We start from the raw sequence: 18,252 nt of genomic DNA on the forward strand, positions 1-18,252 counted from the left end.
GAAATCACAATTATAACAACTTAAACATACAATTACTCTTTTGTCTGAGCCAACTGCACAAAATATAAAGTTACTGTCATATTTGACTCCTAACTTTTTTCACATACCCTTCAATTTGTTCATATAAAACGATCACGCCACACAAAAAATACCATTACTCACACTACACTTAGCTAGTGATAGCTTTTATGTAAATTCGTAATCATGATCTTGATAGTTTAATTACTTTTTTAACATCGTTGTAGTTTTATTCTTTAACTAGACCCTTAAATTATTAGCAAGTCTTACATGTAAGTGGATTGACGGAACATCATAGAGATGAAGGGATTGTAGCGTCTCAAACATTTAAGTTAAAACCATTCGTTATGGTAATTGTAAATGTTTGTGATGTTAAAGAGTTGTGTGAGTGATTTATGTTGACGTGACATTGTTGTGGGATGGAGGAGTGTTGTGATAAATGTTGTGTTGTGGGTGATGTGGTAAAATATTATTGGTACTTGCGTGAATAAAGAGATAAAAAAATTAAAATCAGTAATTCTAGCCAATCAAATAAATCTTTCGTCGGTTATTATCTTCGTTGTTAGCCCCACAACTATCACCACGATGTCATGAATAACGGTTGCACAAGGGCCGTTGTCATCATAATAGTTCAACAAAAATGTTCGTTTCGATTGGGCAGTGCACGGTCTTATTTCCATGACATTTGTGATATATAAAAAAATAAAAATAAAAAATTATAAAAATCGCCTTCAAAATTAAAGTCATACATCATGTTTCACCTACATTTTTGTCAATAAATCAGCCATATATTATTTTCACAGTATTAAACCTAATCAAGTGTGACATGCAATATTGACTGTCCACTCACTATGACAAATTTAATTTCTTCCCACAAAGTAAGTATTAGCCCATTGAATATTAGTTGACCCAAAATAATATATTCATTTTCAAAATAATATATTCATTTTCAATTATCTATAAATATCACTACTAAATAAAATAAAATATTGGTATATTATAATTCTCAAAATTTTAATTTTAATTTCTAAGTTTTTAATTTTGTTTAATTATATAGTAAAAAAAAAAAAAAAGAATTGGAGTGTGTTTAGACTAGCAAACTCACAAGTGACAACTCACAAGTCATAAAAAGTAAAAAAGTAAAAAAGTTAAAAACCTCACAGTAAAAAAGAGGACTGGGGGGTTTAAAAGAGAGTAACTAAAATAGCAGATGTCTAATTTACGTAACCGCAGAATTTAATAAACCCAAATTTCCATTTCCATCTCTCCAACATTAAATTACTTTTCGATTACTGTATATGTCCATCGTCACATGCTCATCTTTATTTGTAGGACCATTTTTTAGGGCGGGAACCACTCCAAATTCACTCTTCCCTAGGGTTTCTTCGAATTTCAAATTTTAGGGTTTTGTATTTTGAACACCTAAATTAGATGATTTGTTTGCTGTGATTATCAGTAATAGTAACGCAAGTATGAGTCTACGCAAGGGTTGTAAGGTGTGGATTGAAGATAGAGACACCGCTTGGATCGCCGGTGAAGTTATTGATTTTACCGGAAAACAGGTTCAAGTAGTTACTGAATCTGGTAAACAGGTAATGAATTTGCTAATTTTAATTGTGTGTTTATGCTGTTTTTGTATGTTATTTGTTAACTCATGGTATATGACTTGTTGTTTAAGTTACATCGATGAATAATATGTTAATTTGTCAATGGATGATTAATTAGAGTGGTTGTTGATGTTGAAGCTATTATTATATGTTCAAATTGTATTACTTGGAACTTATTTGTTTCCATTTTTTTAATATGCTAAAAAACGCAATATGATAATGTGCGTTGGTGTAAGGATTGGATTTAGTTCAGAATGAAATCTAAGGTTTTGAATTTTGGTAGTTACAATAAACTTTATAATGATAATGATATATGTTTGTTACAAGTTGAGTGGTAGTATTATTGTTTCACATTTGGAATATTACTTCAAATTTGGGAAAAAAATGTTGTGGCGGTTAAATTGGGAGTTTGGGGATATTAGATTTGTGCAAATATTTATCTAACTAAATTAATGGTTAAGATTTGAAAAACCTTATTGAGACTTTGACTTAGAATTTAGGCTAGAGAATAAAGTGATTGAATGGTTACTATGGTTGATGACGAAACCAAGTCCATTTCACTGTTTATATTGAACAAAAGGAAGTGATGTTATGAAGTTCATAGTTGATGACGTTAACTTTTGGATTATCAGAAAAAGAAAGACGAATGTGACAACAAACTTTAAATGATTGATTAACCCATCGTTTGAGATTTATGTGGCAAAAGAAACTGCTTAGTTGATATTGACCATTCTATCGTTCCATGTCTCGTTCAGGTTTCAACGTCTGCAGAAAATCTGTTACTAAGAGATGCTGATGCAGACTATGGTGGCGTGGATGACATGACCAAATTGGCTTACTTGAATGAACCAGGAGTGCTTGATAATCTTAAGAAACGTTATGCTCTCAATGAGATATATGTAAGTGCCTTCTTTAAATAGGTACCGGGTAATTCTGTATCGAAACAGCTAGATCTTGAAACACCTTTTTATTTATATCATCCATATATGTATTTGTGCCCCTTCTTGTCTGGTTTTGTGCATTTGGCTTTGTTCAATTTTTGTGGTTTAGGGTGTGGTAGCTATGCTTTTATATGATAAACAGTAAAGGTGCGTGTGTCAATGTCTGAGTCGTTGTTACCAGATTCTTTGCCAACTTGAAAACTCACGAGTCACCTCTTTTGTACCATCTGTATCTTGTAGGTGAATTTGCGAATCAAAATATTAAAGTAAACAAATATATTAAGACCTTGGGATATGTAAGTATAGGACACTAATATACATCTAGTTGATGAGAAAAATTGGTGATGTTGCGTGTAGACCTTGAAGTATTTTATGAATGGGTAAGATATAATTATTGAATGCAAAGCGATGAGCTTTATAGAAACATATTAATGAAAATTCCCTTGACTATTTATTATTCATCACTTCATATACAATTTATTAATGGTAGCTGGCAATGCCCTTTTTTCTAATCCTGAATAGGGAAAACCTTCTCCATATGTCCATTTATTCTCCTTTCATTATATAGTAGGAGACTGTGGATGAATTTCTTCCATTGAGCTAACGTATAAGCAACTCACACAACTATCCCTATGGACCTCTGAGTTATCCTTTCTTACGGCGTAAAAAAAAAACTACAACCATTGAAAAGATCTTTATATTGTTTTTTGACGATGGCTGAAGCGGGTCGTTTTTCATAATAAAACATTGGATTGTGTTTTATGTGGATTGTGATGTTATTACATGAAGCAATAGAATTAACGTTTTAGCTATGGAATTCCTTATCCGACTAGAATTTGAGATTCAAGATTTAAGAAAGTCTTAAGTATCTCTTTGACATTGAATCATGTTCATGATATCTTTGCGGGGTGGACTAAATAAGTATCAAGAACTTGTAAGTCGACCATGGTTACTGTTTGATATCGAGGTTTGGGCATTTTTGATGTTTTAATAGGAATGTCGCTTTGTATCATACTAGTTCACCACTAGAAGTATCAAGTACTTGTAAGTTGACCTTGGTCAAAATTTCATTCTATGCGAGTGGGTTGGGCTTGACCTGAAACAATTTTATTTCTTAGGTTTTAATTAGTACATAGTACATCAATTATGGTTATAAAGTTTTATTATTCTAGTAATTGTATAATTTACCAAAAGGATATAAAATGTTCTACTCTCTATTTTTATTCTATTTTAAATGTATATTCTCCTAGTTGACATGTTACAAAATATAGCATAACTTGAATTGGTCCATTTCTGAATAAATGGCTTGGGATTTCTACTTCTACTCTCTTGCTGTTTCTCAGAGTCTCAATTTGGTGACCCTTTTTTTATAAGTTCAATAATCAAACAGAACTTTCTCTAAGTTTTTTTCTCTGTTATAATTTGTTCCTCCTCTATCTTGATACTGAACTCTCTAACTCTCTAAGCACTTGCTATACTTCTCTTATTGTATTTTTTGTATATTTTATCACACTGTGTTATCATTCTTTCGCATTGCTTAATCTTTATCTGGTTTGTCCTGAATTGGTTTTTTTGGTGTTTGGGTTAGACATACACAGGAAGTATTCTAATTGCTGTGAACCCGTTCACAAAGCTTCCTCATCTTTACAATGTGCACATGATGGAGCAATACAAGGGAGCTCCATTTGGTGAGCTGAGCCCCCATGTATTTGCTGTGGCAGACGCATCTTACAGGTTTGTTTAATCTGGTGTACTTTTGGTGTCAATTCATGAATTTTGGACAGTGATATGATGCATTACCCTCTTTTTCTATTTGTGTAATTGCAGAGCAATGATTGGGGATGCAAAAAGCCAGTCGATATTGGTTAGTGGAGAAAGCGGGGCTGGAAAAACTGAGACCACAAAATTGATTATGCAGTATCTTACTTATGTTGGTGGCCGTGCTGCTAGTGATGACAGAACTGTTGAACAACAGGTCCTTGAAGTAAGTGCTGCAAATCCCACATTGTCATTGATAATTTTTTCTAACTCTAAACTACACAGTAACAGTATTATTGACTTGATTATCAGCCCCCTTTGTTACTGAAAAGATAACAAGTTTGTGATAAGTTCTATTTTTATATATATTTCCTGCACCCACCCTATTTTTCATGGCATCTGCTTAAGCATTACACACTCTCCCTTCTTTGGTCTTGTCCGTTTCACATTTATGTTGACTTGAGATAACATGATCTGCTTGTCTCTTCCTATTTTGTGCATATACGAATACTACTTTATAAAACATTATACTGGTTCATTGTTTAGCTTAAGTCAATCACATTAATTTGACCTTATATTATGTATTTGTTACAGTCGAATCCTCTTTTAGAGGCATTTGGGAATGCACGGACTGTACGAAATGACAATTCAAGGTTTGTGTTGGATTCTGTACCTCATTTAAATAATTACATTTTCACTTTGTTGGTCACCTGTGCTGCTCTTTTTGTTTATCCGTAGATCAAGCTTTGCAGTCTATCGTTATCAGGTGTCATATGCAATCAGTATTAGTAGTCTTCTTAAAATAAAGTAACATTTAAGGCAATTTAATTAATTCGAATGACTCTTAGTGATTTACTTGGAGTATGTCTCTGAGTTTGTTTATTTTGGGAATAATCTGTTCTATGAAGTAGAAAATTGCCTACTCATAGGTGAAAGTATATCAAACGTGAGTTCTTTGTTACGTTGAATGTGCAGAGGTTGAAACACATTAGTATGATATCTTTGGTTAGTTCCACGGTACATATATATAAAATGTTATATGAGACTAACTACATTGTAAGTAACTACAGCTGTACATTCTTATTCTTTATGAGCTCTTAGCTTGGGATATACGTGAATATCTAGCCTTATGTTATGATTTCATCTATGAATCAACTGAAACCGTACTTTTTTTGGGTACACTATATGGCTATTAGCCGTTTTTTGAATGCTAATACTTTGGGTATTAAATTGTAGTCGTTTTGGCAAGTTTGTGGAGATTCAGTTTGATGCAAATGGTAGAATATCCGGTGCTGCAATACGAACTTATCTACTTGAGCGATCTCGTGTAGTCCAGATTACAGATCCTGAAAGAAACTACCACTGCTTCTATCAGTTGTGTGCATCTGGGAAAGTACTCTCTCTCTCTCTCTCTCTCTCTCTCTCTCTCTCTCTCTCTCTCTCTCTCTCTCTCTCTCTCTCTCTCTCTCTCTCTAGTTACAATTATGGTTGGTTTTTTGGTAAACTACTTAGGAAATTGTATGCTTTGATAATAAAATTCTGCTGGCAAGTTTCAACCACTCCCATTTAAATTTTTTTAGTGACCTTTGAATATGTTTGTGTGTGCGTGCATTTAATTTATTTTTTTTGCTTTTCTCTTTAAGCTTGAATGAATAATGTTTACCTAGGTAGTCTCTTGTTTCTAGGATGCAGAAAATTACAAGCTTGGTCATCCAAGCAACTTCCATTACTTAAATCAAAGCAAAGTATATGAGTTGGAGGGTGTGAGCAGTGCAGAGGAATACGTGAAGACTCGAAGGGCTATGGATATTGTTGGAATCAGTCATGATGAGCAGGTGTTCAACATCTCTACAAACACACTTTATTACTGTTGTACTGCTTTGAAACATATTTCTTACTGTTTTGCTCATATCAATTTCATATTTCCTTAGGAAGCCATATTTCGTACATTGGCTGCAATTCTTCATTTGGGGAATATAGAATTTTCTCCAGGGAAAGAGCATGATTCCTCAGTGGTGAAAGATGACAAATCCCATTTTCATCTGCAGACCGCTGCTACACTTTTTATGTGGGTGTTATTCGGATGTTTCTCACTAATGTGTACTTCATACATTATACAAAAATTTTAGGTTTGGTTTCTGTTTTGTGTTTGTGGGTATCAGAAAATTTAATGTAATAATGGCTTTCTTTTAGGTGTGATGTAAAAAGTTTGCTGGCAACACTATGCACACGTTCTATTCAAACTCGCGAAGGAATTATAATTAAAGCCCTTGATTGTGATGCTGCTGTTACGAGTCGTGATGCTCTAGCAAGGACTGTTTATGCTCGGCTATTTGATTGGTCTGTTTGTATTTGCGTTCTATACAATGCTCTCTCCCTATCATCTTCTTTTTGCTTTCATATTTAGTTGAAATTTTTTGTGTTCTTTCAGGCTTGTTGAAACGATTAATAGATCTGTTGGGCAAGATCATAGTTCTCGGATGCAGATTGGAGTACTTGATATATATGGATTTGAATGCTTTAAGAATAATAGGTCAGCTCACCATCTTCTTAATCATATACTGTAATTCTTTTCTACCGTGTGTTGTTCCTTACATGACTTACATTTGGTGTCTTTATTGTACAAGCTTTCTTTGAAGTGATATTATGCTTTTCCTTTTTTAACAGTTTTGAGCAGTTTTGCATTAATTTTGCAAATGAAAAGCTTCAACAACATTTCAATGAGGTGAGTGCTGATGTGTAACTTTGAGTAATGTTTTTGATTGCTAATACACTCTCGTATAGTCGTATGTATATAAACTGCCTTGGTGGTCATGTATGGGATATATATTAATCTATCTTAATACAATTATATGTATCAATACAATGAACTGAAAAACATAGATTCTCCTGTCTATGGTTTTCTTTATTTGTCTCCAAGTCTTTCCAGCATGTCATATATTTGTTTTTTATTTCGTTTATTTACTTTTATCTTTGACATTTACTTTCTGAATTGATACAGCATGTCTTTAAGATGGAGCAAGAGGAGTACCGGAAAGAAGCAATTACTTGGAGCTACATCGAGTTTATAGATAATCAGGATGTGTTAGATCTCATTGAAAAGGTTATATCTTATTCTAATAACACGTTTTTTCTGTTTCGTCTATTAAATGCCTATGGTTTTATGATATAAACAACCTACAGATTGACTATGGTCACTTTACGAATTTATTTAGCCTTTTCCTCACTCTACGCATTTTAAGCCCTATGACTGTTTTCGACCCTTTTCCCTGACAACCCTAAGATATGCTTGTAGCGCGGTTTGAACGGCCTCTTAGGAAGAACTTAGGGCCCCAACCACTAGGCTATCTTGTGATGGATTTGGTTCTAAATACCAACGGCTTATTTAAGACATTATTGTATGTATGAAAATGACATAGCTTGTATGTAGTTGCAATAGACTGGTTTTTGATAACCCTCACGGTTTTTTCAAAGTTGTCAAACGTTGTTGTTGTTTCGTTCATATGCTTGAAGCTGTAATGTATTATGTACTGCGTCAAGTTTGGATATTTGCGATACATCCACTTGTTTTTATGCATTGTATATAAATCTTGATTATCAGCTTTCTTATTATCATACATTTTTTGACATTGCAGAAGCCTATTGGAGTTATCGCTCTTTTGGACGAGGCATGGTACAAAGTGGCTAACGGGATTCTTATCAATGCACATTTATTATAGTTATTGTTTTTGCTCTAAATAATCATGTTTTTATTTATTTCTTGCAGCATGTTTCCCAAGTCAACACATGAAACATTTGCAAACAAGCTTTTCCAGAATTTGCGGGCTCACCCTAGGTTAGGGAAGGCAAAGTTCTCCGAAACAGATTTCAACATTTCTCACTATGCTGGCAAGGCAAGTCATAAACTATAGGATACCGGGAGTGAAAATGCAGCTTCAACTTATATAATACATGTCATAATAGTCTATCTGGATTTTTAACTGTAGGTCAATTATCAAACAGATTCTTTCTTGGATAAAAATCGTGATTATGTTGTCATTGATCACTGCAACCTCATGTCTTCCTCAAAGTGTTCTTTTATTGCCAGTCTTTTTCCGGCATTGCCGGAAGAATCTTCAAGATCATCATACAAATTTTCTTCTGTGGCTTCTAGATTTAAGGTATGTTATATCATCTATGTTAAGTTGTAACTAAATAGAGTGTGAGATGCCTATGTTTTGATAACCTTTTAGATTTCTGTTTTTAGTTCATTGTTGAAGTAGTTAATTGTTATGGCATTCATGTTTTTGTTGTTGTATATGTCTATAGCAACAACTACAGGCACTCATGGATACCCTCAGTTCAACAGAGCCTCATTACGTCCGCTGTGTGAAGCCGAACTCGGTGAATAGACCCCAGATATTTGAGAATCAGAGTGTGTTACATCAGTTACGTTGTGGGGTCAGTGGCGTTATATTCATCTTCAATTTCCATCATAGCAAATACTCTCTTTTTTTGTTCTGTTTGAAACAGTCTGATGTAGCTGTAATGTGATCTTCTGTAGGGTGTTTTAGAGGCTGTACGAATAAGTCTTGCAGGTTATCCTACTCGGAAAACCTATCACGAATTTGTAGATCGGTTTGGGCTTATCGCCATGGAAGTTATGAATGGAAGGTTAGTTAATGGCAGGATTTTCGAGTTGAAACATATTCAATATGTGTCAAGTCACTTGTTTTAGCTTTCCTTGTCATTTCATATGAAGCTGCTTATGAATTCTGTTTCTTGTTTTTGTACAAAATTTTAGTCATTACATACACAGACACGCGCACGCACATACACACACGTACACACTATGTGAGTAGTTGAAAGAGCAGTTATTATTAAATATTAAAAATCACGACGCAAATGGAGATTCACACATATTTGACTTTTCTTATTAAGACGCGTCTTATTTAATAAGTCAAAAACAAACACCCTCGATGACTCTCCAGGTTAAGATTCATACTGTTAAGTCCATTAAGCCAAAAACAAACATGGCCTTATTTTCACACTAAGCCTGACCTTTACCCGCTTTACTTAAATATCTGTAAATATTATTTTTTATTAACTCTATCCAATGTACTTGCAGCTATGATGGACGAGGGATGACCGAAAAAATCCTGCAAAAACTAAAACTTGAGAATTACCAGGTCTGCATTCTCAAAGCTGCAATATGCACTTGATTTTGCTAACGTTTGTAGTTAGAATACATTACTCTAATGCAGAGGATTTTCTACTGCAATGATTGCAAGCCTTTGATATTATCCGAGGTTTAACTTAATCATATCCCTTATGATATTGTTTATATAGTTGGGGAAGACCAAAGTTTTTCTGCGGGCTGGTCAGATTGGTGTATTGGACTCTCAACGTGCTGAGGTCTTGGATTCTGCTGCCAAGCGCATCCAGCTTCGACTTCGAACGTTTATTGCACACAAGGATTTTACCTTGAAGCGAGCTGCAGCAATTTCTTTCCAATCGTATTGCAGAGGTTCTTTGCTTCAAATTTACTTGCTCTAAATCATGCTTATTTATTTACTTTTTGGGTTATATGGTCATAATCTGCTTAAAGTTTGAGGCAACTTACTGTGTTTTTCTTTATCAATCATCTCCTTTTAGTGTCTTATAGCAATTAGCCAGTTAAACGTATTATATTGCGTGAAAACAGGTAACATTTTTGCTCACTTCTATTGAAAGTAATATTTGATATTCATGCTACTTGGTGAGCTGAGAAAGAATATCATCCACCCTCAATGAGTTTATTTGTTTATCGTATCCAACTTATATTATGTAGGTTTTGCTCTGTTATTTTAAAATTTACTTTTTGAAACTAATGTTGCGTTGCATTGTTATAAATAACTGGTGAAAGGTTTATACTTCTGAGATAAATTTTATCTAGTTTGTTGAAATGAGTTTCATTCTTTATAGATGCGAGTTGGATGATCTATTATTGTATATTATAGTGGATTTCAGGTTGTTTTTTCTTGTAACTATTTTAAAACAGGATTCTTGAGGATGAACTCACTTGCACTTTTCATTGTTTTTGCCGTGACCATCCACATCGAATCCTTTTTTCCCATTGGAATTGTTTAGCATTCTCTAGCTCATTCTTTATCCTAATAGCTCTTTGCAATATTTCACTAACTGTACATTGTGTGAATAATGTTTGTGCAGGCCATCTTGCTAGAGTTTTATATGCCGCAAAACGAGAAGCTTCAGCTGCCATTTTGATACAGAAGTATATTCGTGGGTGGCTGTTGAAAAACGCATATACACAGCGATACATTTCTGCTTTACTTTTACAAGCAAGCATTCGTGGTTTCATTACTCGACAAAGATTTCTATACACAAGGGAACATAGAGCTGCCTCTGTAATTCAGGTAAAGTTTCCATGTGTAGATTTTAGCAGAGACAATGTATTTGGAATCATTAAGCATCAAGATCATAATGTTTTTGTTTACTTATTTCACAGACTCGATGGAGGGTGTTTAAGGTTCGTTCTGCCTTTCGTCACCGTCAGCGTGATATTACAAAAATACAGTGTCTTTGGAGAAGAAAATTGGCAAAGAGAGAACTCAGGAAGCTTAAGAAGGTAAGGCGACACTCGCATCATCATCATCATCATCATCATCATCATCATCATCATCATCATCATCATCATCATCATCATCATCATCATCATCATCATCATCATCATCATCATCATCATCATCATCATCATCATCATCATCATCATCATCATCATCATCATCATCATCATCATCATCATCATCATCATCATCATCATCATCATCATCATCATCATCATCATCATCATCATCATCATCATCATCATCATCATCATCATCATCATGTTTATTCTAGTTATGTATGACATGTCATTTCCTATTACGTATGGCAGGAGGCTAATGAGACTGGTGCCTTGCGCCTAGCAAAATCTAAGCTAGAAAAGCAGCTGGAGGAGCTTACATGGCGCTTGCAACTAGAGAAAAAATTAAGGGTACTAGTTTGTGTTCAGTTTCGCTCTTTCTTGAACATTTTGAGCAACATTTTTGCTAATTCTTGGCTATAATAATAAAATGGACCACATTATGATGCAGGGTTCAAATGACGAGTCTAAGTCTGTAGAAATAGCAAGACTTCAAAAAACTGTGCAATCGTTAGTCCTCGAGTTAGATGCAGCGAAACTGGCCACGGTGAACGAATGCAACCAGAATGCTGTGCTGCGAAACCAATTGGAGATGTCAGTAAAAGAAAAATCTTCATTGCAACGTGAAATTGTTGGAATGGCCGACTTGAGAAACGAAAATTCATATTTAAAGGTATATAGGGATCCACCTACTTCTCTCTATCTTTATTAGTGGAGATTATGTTGAGTTAACATTTACAAATATAGAATAAGGTCGTTATTTTTGTGATACATATTTGATATTTTGCCAAAAAGAGAGAAAAATCATCCCATCCCGTTACTTATGATCCATTTATGTTCCACCAAGTAAGATTAGGGAAGCCTTATTATAACAAAGGGTTAACGGATAATGTTTTTCATCTACTTGGGGTGGGTGAACATTTTACTTAGATGTATGTAGCCTAACTTGGTATCCCGTAACCGTTTCTGACTCTTTCTTTGGCCATCTCAAGATACACTGTTAGTGAGGTTTGAACTTGAGACCTCTTTTGAGGATATTAAAATGTCTTATAATGTCAAGGAAAATGTTTAGTTTAAAAATTTGTGTTTATTATCGAATTAAAGGAGTCCTGTTGCTCGAACACATCAAACACTTTATGGTAGAGTTAACAAGTTATGATGCTATCCATAAGAAAAGATCAAAATAATCAAAAGTTTCATAACATTAATGGTAAGAAGAAGCTTTCATGCATTTCATGCAAAGCATTTTTTTCAATCATGGCTATGATTGCACCATGTATTATAACAACGTTGCCATGTTGGTTCATCTAGAATTAAAATATATACGTACGCATTGGAAAATTCTATGTTGGAGTAGTTGTCTGAACACCTCTTAATATCCCATTTATTGGCACAAATACTATGTATGCTAACTTTGATGTCAAGATAGACATTTTTCTAGTATGCAAATGGCAGAGCTATAATAATGGATCTTGAATCCTAAGTCAAGATGGCTGAGATCTTTCAGACAATATGCCACCTGAAAGTTATAGACATATGTCATCTAGATTTGGATATCTTATGTGATATGATATTAGTTATCTTCCTTCCATGTAGAGCTCATTGAGTACATTGGAAGAAAAGAATTTAGCACTACAGAGCCAGCTTACAGAGGCTAAAGAAGATGCATCTAATAACCTCAAAAAACTGAGGGAGGTTGAGAAAACATGCTCACAACTCCAGCAGAAGTTGAAAAGGTATTCTGATACTATATATATTTTTAAGGATTTATCTAAGGATAGCCCTAAGGGCTATACTTAAGAAGATAATTTATGCAATAAGAATGTTAAATGGAGGTTAGTGAGATAGTTATTTGTAGTGGTTATTTGCATTGTACAACTAAATTATGCAGTTAGTTTCTTAAGGGCTATGTTTAGAAAAACTCTATTTTTAAATACTATTCTCTTCACATGGAGCCTTGATATCAATATATATATATTTTTTTTTTTTTTTTTTTGAAAGGCAAGAATTTTATTGATAAAAATTAAAACTAGCAAGAAGCTAGTAATTACAAGGATCTTAAATGATAACTTCGATTTAAGACCCTAAATACTCGATTCAAACCAACACGACTTCACGATCCGGCAAGCTATAACCCTTAACGACATACTCGATCAAGACCCACACAACTACCTAGTTCACACGATTCCTAAGAGAACTTAGGACTAGATATGATATACGACGACTCGAAAAAATCAACAATTATGGTTGTAATCCAACAATTGAAAAAGCGATCCACCATCCACCATCCATATCAATATATATTTTGAATACTATTTTCTTTACTTGGAGCTAGTAGCTGAAATGTTGCACTCTAATTTTAACATGGGTGATATGTCTAATCTGATGAATTTGATGAATCTGTTCCAGCATTTGCTTCTAGTTCCCTATGGGATTTGATTAGTTCACAATGAGATTGTTGTTTTACATTTGCTTGATATTTGTATGTAGTTTTGAGGAGAAACTCTCAAGTTTGGACAATGAAAACCACATTCTAAGACAGAAGACTTTTAGTACTCCTCTAAAAGGGAACTGGCCAAGTAACACCAAGCCCTTTATGGAGGTATGTTGATGGATCAGCTTAGACTCTATTGTGAATCATTTCTGGAACCTAAATTTTGTCTCGAAATTAAATGGATTTCACTGACTTGCTAGTTCTCTCCGTCTTCTTAAACCATTTTGCTATAAGAGGGTGTTTGGTATTGCTCACCGCGCATCTGCTTAAAAAATAATCAAGGGATAGGATGCTTAAAAAATAATCAAGGGTGTTTGGATCTGCTTATCTTCTATTAATATATAAGCAATAAGTAAATAAGCGCATAAAAAGCAATCCCACACAACCTCTAAGTGCACCACTTTGTATTAATTTTTCCCTTCATATTGGATGGAGTCGGATTCCTTTTACACGAAATGGAGATCCGTCTGCAACATATAGTTTTTCTAAATGGGAAAATGATAGATAATTAATGGATATGATAACATCCATGCCTAAAATTGGGGTTAAGACAAGTATAATAAATTCAGTGGTGAAAATAAGAAAGAGCAATTTTGAAAGCCATGTGTCATGCAACGTATATATTAGGTATGTTTTTAGGCTCATTTTAGGTATGTATAGCATTGCTTTTTTGAGAAAATGCTTCCACTACAATTTATCCACATCACATATTTTAAAACGTGAAATTAAGTGAGATTATGTTATCTTAGCTAGGTTCAGTTTCTATGAGATGGCTGGATACTTCAATAAGTGTATAGATCTTTCAAATGGCTGCAATCTAATAGAACAAAGTTTTTTACTAATTACTTGGCTTTCTAATGCCGGCTTTATTATGAAGCAGTAATGGCTTAATACACATGTGAGCAGTAATAGCCATGTACTGTAATAAATAGACAGAGTTGTTCAGTAGGACATGTCTCAGTAACTCTGCATTCAAATTTGGATATTCCATTAAACATTCAACACATAATGTTTAAAAAAACAAATAAGGCAAAGTATTGCATCTATTAATAAGTGTACACTTAGCATCAAATTTGTATGATGTAATATCACATAAATAGGATCCATTTCTTATTGACATCCGGGAGGAAGTTCTTGATAATATCTGTAATTTCTCATAGTTGGTATAATTCTGGTGAATTTCAAACATGAATAATCGAGCCATTTGATTCAACTTCTGACTATCATGTGGTTTTTCTAAACAGAAATTCTCTGGTGCACTCGCTCTTCCCTTTTCAGAGCGCAAATCTATATATGTAAGAATTAAGATCAGTATCTTATTTTTAATCAAATATAATATCTTCCATTTTCTCATGGCACTTCATAAATTGGTTGTAGGAGACACCTACTCCTACCAAGAGCGCAAATCCCGCTTCCCAGGGTTTAACTGATTCACGGCGGACAAAATTGACTACTGAAAGGCACCAGGTTTTAGTTCTCTTTACCCTCTGTGCCCGGTTATTACGTTTGTTCACACTAAAATATCTGTTTTCTATTGCAAGATCGTCCATCTTTTCAATTACACCTTACAACATCTATAATACAATCTCTACAATCGTGATTGTGTGCAGGAAAACTCTGAAATCCTCTCACGGTGCATTAAGGAAAACTTGGGATTCAAAGATGGGAAACCTGTGGCTGCGGGTGTTATATATAAGTGTCTTCTTCATTGGCATGCCTTTGAGTCTGAAAGGACTGCTATATTTGATTTCATCATTGAGAATATCAACAATGTTCTGAAGGTAATATTTATTCACTTGAACTAGTTTTACCTCTCTTGATATGCTTTTTTCTTTTTGTTTTTGGATTTGAATTTTCTGTTTGTTTCTTTCTATACAAACCGATGCTTCGAATAAGAAAATCTATAACTTTCAGCATGATTTTTCAGGTGGGAGATGAAGCTGTTACATTGCCATACTGGTTATCTAATGCTTCAGCTCTCCTTTGCCTACTGCAAAGGAACTTTAGGTCCAATGGGTTTTTAACACCAATTTCTCAACGTCCCGGGGCTTCTTTGCTTAATGGAAGGGCTGCACAAGTAAGCCATATATTTTCTAATATCTCCTTAATTTCTCCTAGAAATGAAAAGTTACCATTCTACAAAATTAATATCCTGCTTATGCTTAAAGATCTTTGTTTGGAGCTTTTAGAATCTGCACTTGATTTGGTTTTCTGACATGTGATCATCCATTTCTCTCCTGCTATCTTACCCATGTACCCAAACGGAGCTGACGTTATATTGTATGCACTTTTCAGGGATACACTCCACATAAATACATTGGTTTTGATGATGGAATATCGCCTATGGAAGCAAGGTATCCAGCTATATTGTTTAAACAACAGCTTACAGCTTGTGTGGAGAAGATATTTGGTTTGATAAGAGACAACTTGAAGAAGGAAATATCACCACTTCTAAATTCATGCATCCAGGTTAGTGTTCTTTCTTAGTGAAACTCAATTTATTATGTATATTCGTGTGTATTGTCATATTGGTGCGACATTTCAAGTCTCGCTTGAACATTTGTTGCATAGAAGTTCATTTTCTCATCATGTATATGCTAAAATCAACAAGACAGATTCATAGCTGAAAAAGTTTCTAATTTGATTTATTGTGTTGCAATTATGCGTGAAGGCTCCAAAAAACCAACGAGTACATGGTGCTAAATCATCCAGATCACCTACTGGAATTCCTCAGCAAGCAGTTGGTAGCCAGTGGGAGAAGATCATAGTGTTTCTCGATTCTCTAATGGATCGTCTACGTGGAAATCATGTATGTTAAAATCTCTTAACCAATTCTACTTCAATTGGTACTACGGTTAAATTTATATTTACACATGGTTACATACTGGGGTCTTAAATTGGGTCACATGTAAATATGTAAATACACCATGAAAACAGATCCTTAGTTCTATTACTATAACTGCATTTTACGTCTTCTCGTTTTGGTTATTTCAGCCTCTATCCTCTAACAAATATTTTGCTGCACCAAAATAGTTGATACATCCTCGCCATCACAAAAAATCCACTAACAAAATAGAAGTTGTAATATATAGATTATTTTCCTGCTTATTTAAATTACGAAAACGTCCCTGCAGGTACCTTCTTTCTTCATTCGCAAACTTACCACCCAAGTCTTCTCGTTCCTCAACATATCACTTTTCAACAGGTATCCAATTTTTATTCATCAAGTACACTTGCCTACAGGTTCTATGAAGTGATACTATAACGAGCTGTACCTTTTTTTAGTCTTTTGCTGCGGAGAGAATGTTGCACATTTTCCAATGGGGAGTATGTTAAATCTGGTCTAGCAGAACTTGAGAAATGGATAGCCAATGCAAAGGAAGAAGTAATAATAAAATTTAAATTTTTTAACAGAACTTGTTTATTTCATATATGAATATGAATACTTTTCTTCTTCTTGAGGCTGACTGAACAATCAATGTAGTTTGCAGGAACTTCTTGGCATGAATTAAATTATATCAGACAAGCGGTTGGGTTTCTGGTATAAATCACTGCCTACTATAATCATCTTTAGTGGTGTAAACATGACTTTTGGTTTACTTACAAATCTTGTAATTCTTTTAGGTAATACACCAGAAACGAAAAAAGTCTTTGGAAGAGATTAGACAGGATCTATGCCCGGTATATATAATTTTTAAGCTCAACTATGATTAACTCTTTCAATGCTAATCTGATATCGATTTGAATTGTCTGATTTGAACAGGTATTGACCGTTAGACAAATATATCGTATAAGCACAATGTACTGGGACGACAAATACGGAACCCAGAGTGTATCAAACGAGGCTAGTGTTTTTTTACTGTTATTCGTGTCTGTTTGTGTTATTATACTACATACATGGTTAGTAACGTCTGTTTTTGATGATTACTTTAGGTTGTTGCTGAGATGAGGGAGATGTTAAACAAGGACTCTCAGAATCTTACATCCAATTCCTTCTTGTTGGACGATGATCTAAGGTTTATTGAGTTATGATTGTCATTAAAGTTACAGATTGTGCGACTAAAATGACTGTTTGGATATCTCATAACACGATGATCTAACTATGGTTTTATGTATTTCAGCATTCCATTCTCTACAGAAGATATCTACCTGGCGATTCCCGCTATTGATCCTACAGATATCGAGGCCCCTGCGTTCTTGTCTGAATATCCTTCTTCACAGTTTTTACTTCAAAACCCAAAGTAAATTTGTCGAGGTGCGTCAGACAAAAGCCGATGTCTCGAACAAAGAGTCGGCTATGTGTGTGTTTGTCTCCAGTGTGTAGGTGTAGCCCATGGGGAAATATAGCATTTCTGTGTTAGTTTAGTTTAGGACATGCACGCCAAGTTAATGTAAATGGCCAAGCTATGTAATAGTACTAGCAACTAGTAATGCATACGAATGTCTTTTTATTCTTTTGTATAGCTTGTATTCATCAGGTGTACATTGTCGTTGATTCTGGAGGATTGTTCAAATTATAAAGATGACTCGCATAGCGAGGAGGAAACCTAGGCTAATCAAAAAAAAAAAAAAAACAAAAAAACAAAAGATGATGTCATTACTAATCATGAAGCGATCATTTATTCCTTATCCTATCATCATTTTATATTAACCTATCATCATTTGTACTACATAAACAACTATTATGTTACAAGTTACAAGAGCTTGTTGTGTATCTTAACCAATTCTTGTGTATAACCACTCGCACAGCACAAATATGACATCACATCA

At 34.3% G+C, this 18,252-nt stretch overlaps 1 protein-coding gene across 1 annotated transcript; it reads left to right on the plus strand.

The window, feature by feature from the left end:
• The first annotated feature begins 1,260 nt into the window (after positions 1-1,260).
• On the plus strand, positions 1,261-17,912 carry LOC139851347 (myosin-15). The gene is made up of 38 exons (XM_071840370.1): positions 1,261-1,610; positions 2,381-2,524; positions 4,155-4,300; positions 4,394-4,550; positions 4,919-4,977; positions 5,561-5,717; positions 6,010-6,159; positions 6,256-6,392; positions 6,518-6,664; positions 6,756-6,857; positions 6,992-7,049; positions 7,326-7,427; positions 7,960-7,997; positions 8,091-8,217; positions 8,311-8,484; positions 8,633-8,764; positions 8,868-8,977; positions 9,432-9,492; positions 9,653-9,830; positions 10,514-10,719; positions 10,812-10,931; positions 11,241-11,339; positions 11,440-11,661; positions 12,585-12,724; positions 13,479-13,590; positions 14,727-14,777; positions 14,860-14,949; positions 15,093-15,263; positions 15,410-15,559; positions 15,778-15,951; positions 16,154-16,291; positions 16,617-16,687; positions 16,768-16,867; positions 16,967-17,023; positions 17,107-17,163; positions 17,246-17,326; positions 17,416-17,498; positions 17,604-17,912. Exons 1-38 carry the CDS (start codon positions 1,491-1,493, stop codon positions 17,725-17,727), a joined length of 4,545 nt encoding a protein of 1,514 aa, XP_071696471.1. The 5' UTR covers positions 1,261-1,490; the 3' UTR covers positions 17,728-17,912.
• Positions 17,913-18,252: the final 340 nt, after the last annotated feature.

This window comes from Rutidosis leptorrhynchoides, chromosome 6 (genome assembly GCF_046630445.1).
Source record: "Rutidosis leptorrhynchoides isolate AG116_Rl617_1_P2 chromosome 6, CSIRO_AGI_Rlap_v1, whole genome shotgun sequence".
Classification (NCBI taxonomy): Eukaryota; Viridiplantae; Streptophyta; class Magnoliopsida; order Asterales; family Asteraceae; genus Rutidosis; species Rutidosis leptorrhynchoides.

What these genes read in the sequence shown, in the direction of transcription:
- LOC139851347 (XM_071840370.1), top strand. Translation starts at nt 1,491, where the DNA reads ATGAGTCTACGCAAGGGTTGTAAGGTGTGGATTGAAGATAGAGACACC. An exon ending in GTACGAAATGACAATTCAAG is followed by an intron (nt 4,978 to 5,560) that starts GTTTGTGTTGGA and finishes ATTAAATTGTAG; the next exon opens with TCGTTTTGGCAAGTTTGTGG. An exon ending in TTTCTCACTATGCTGGCAAG is followed by an intron (nt 8,218 to 8,310) that starts GCAAGTCATAAA and finishes TTTTAACTGTAG; the next exon opens with GTCAATTATCAAACAGATTC.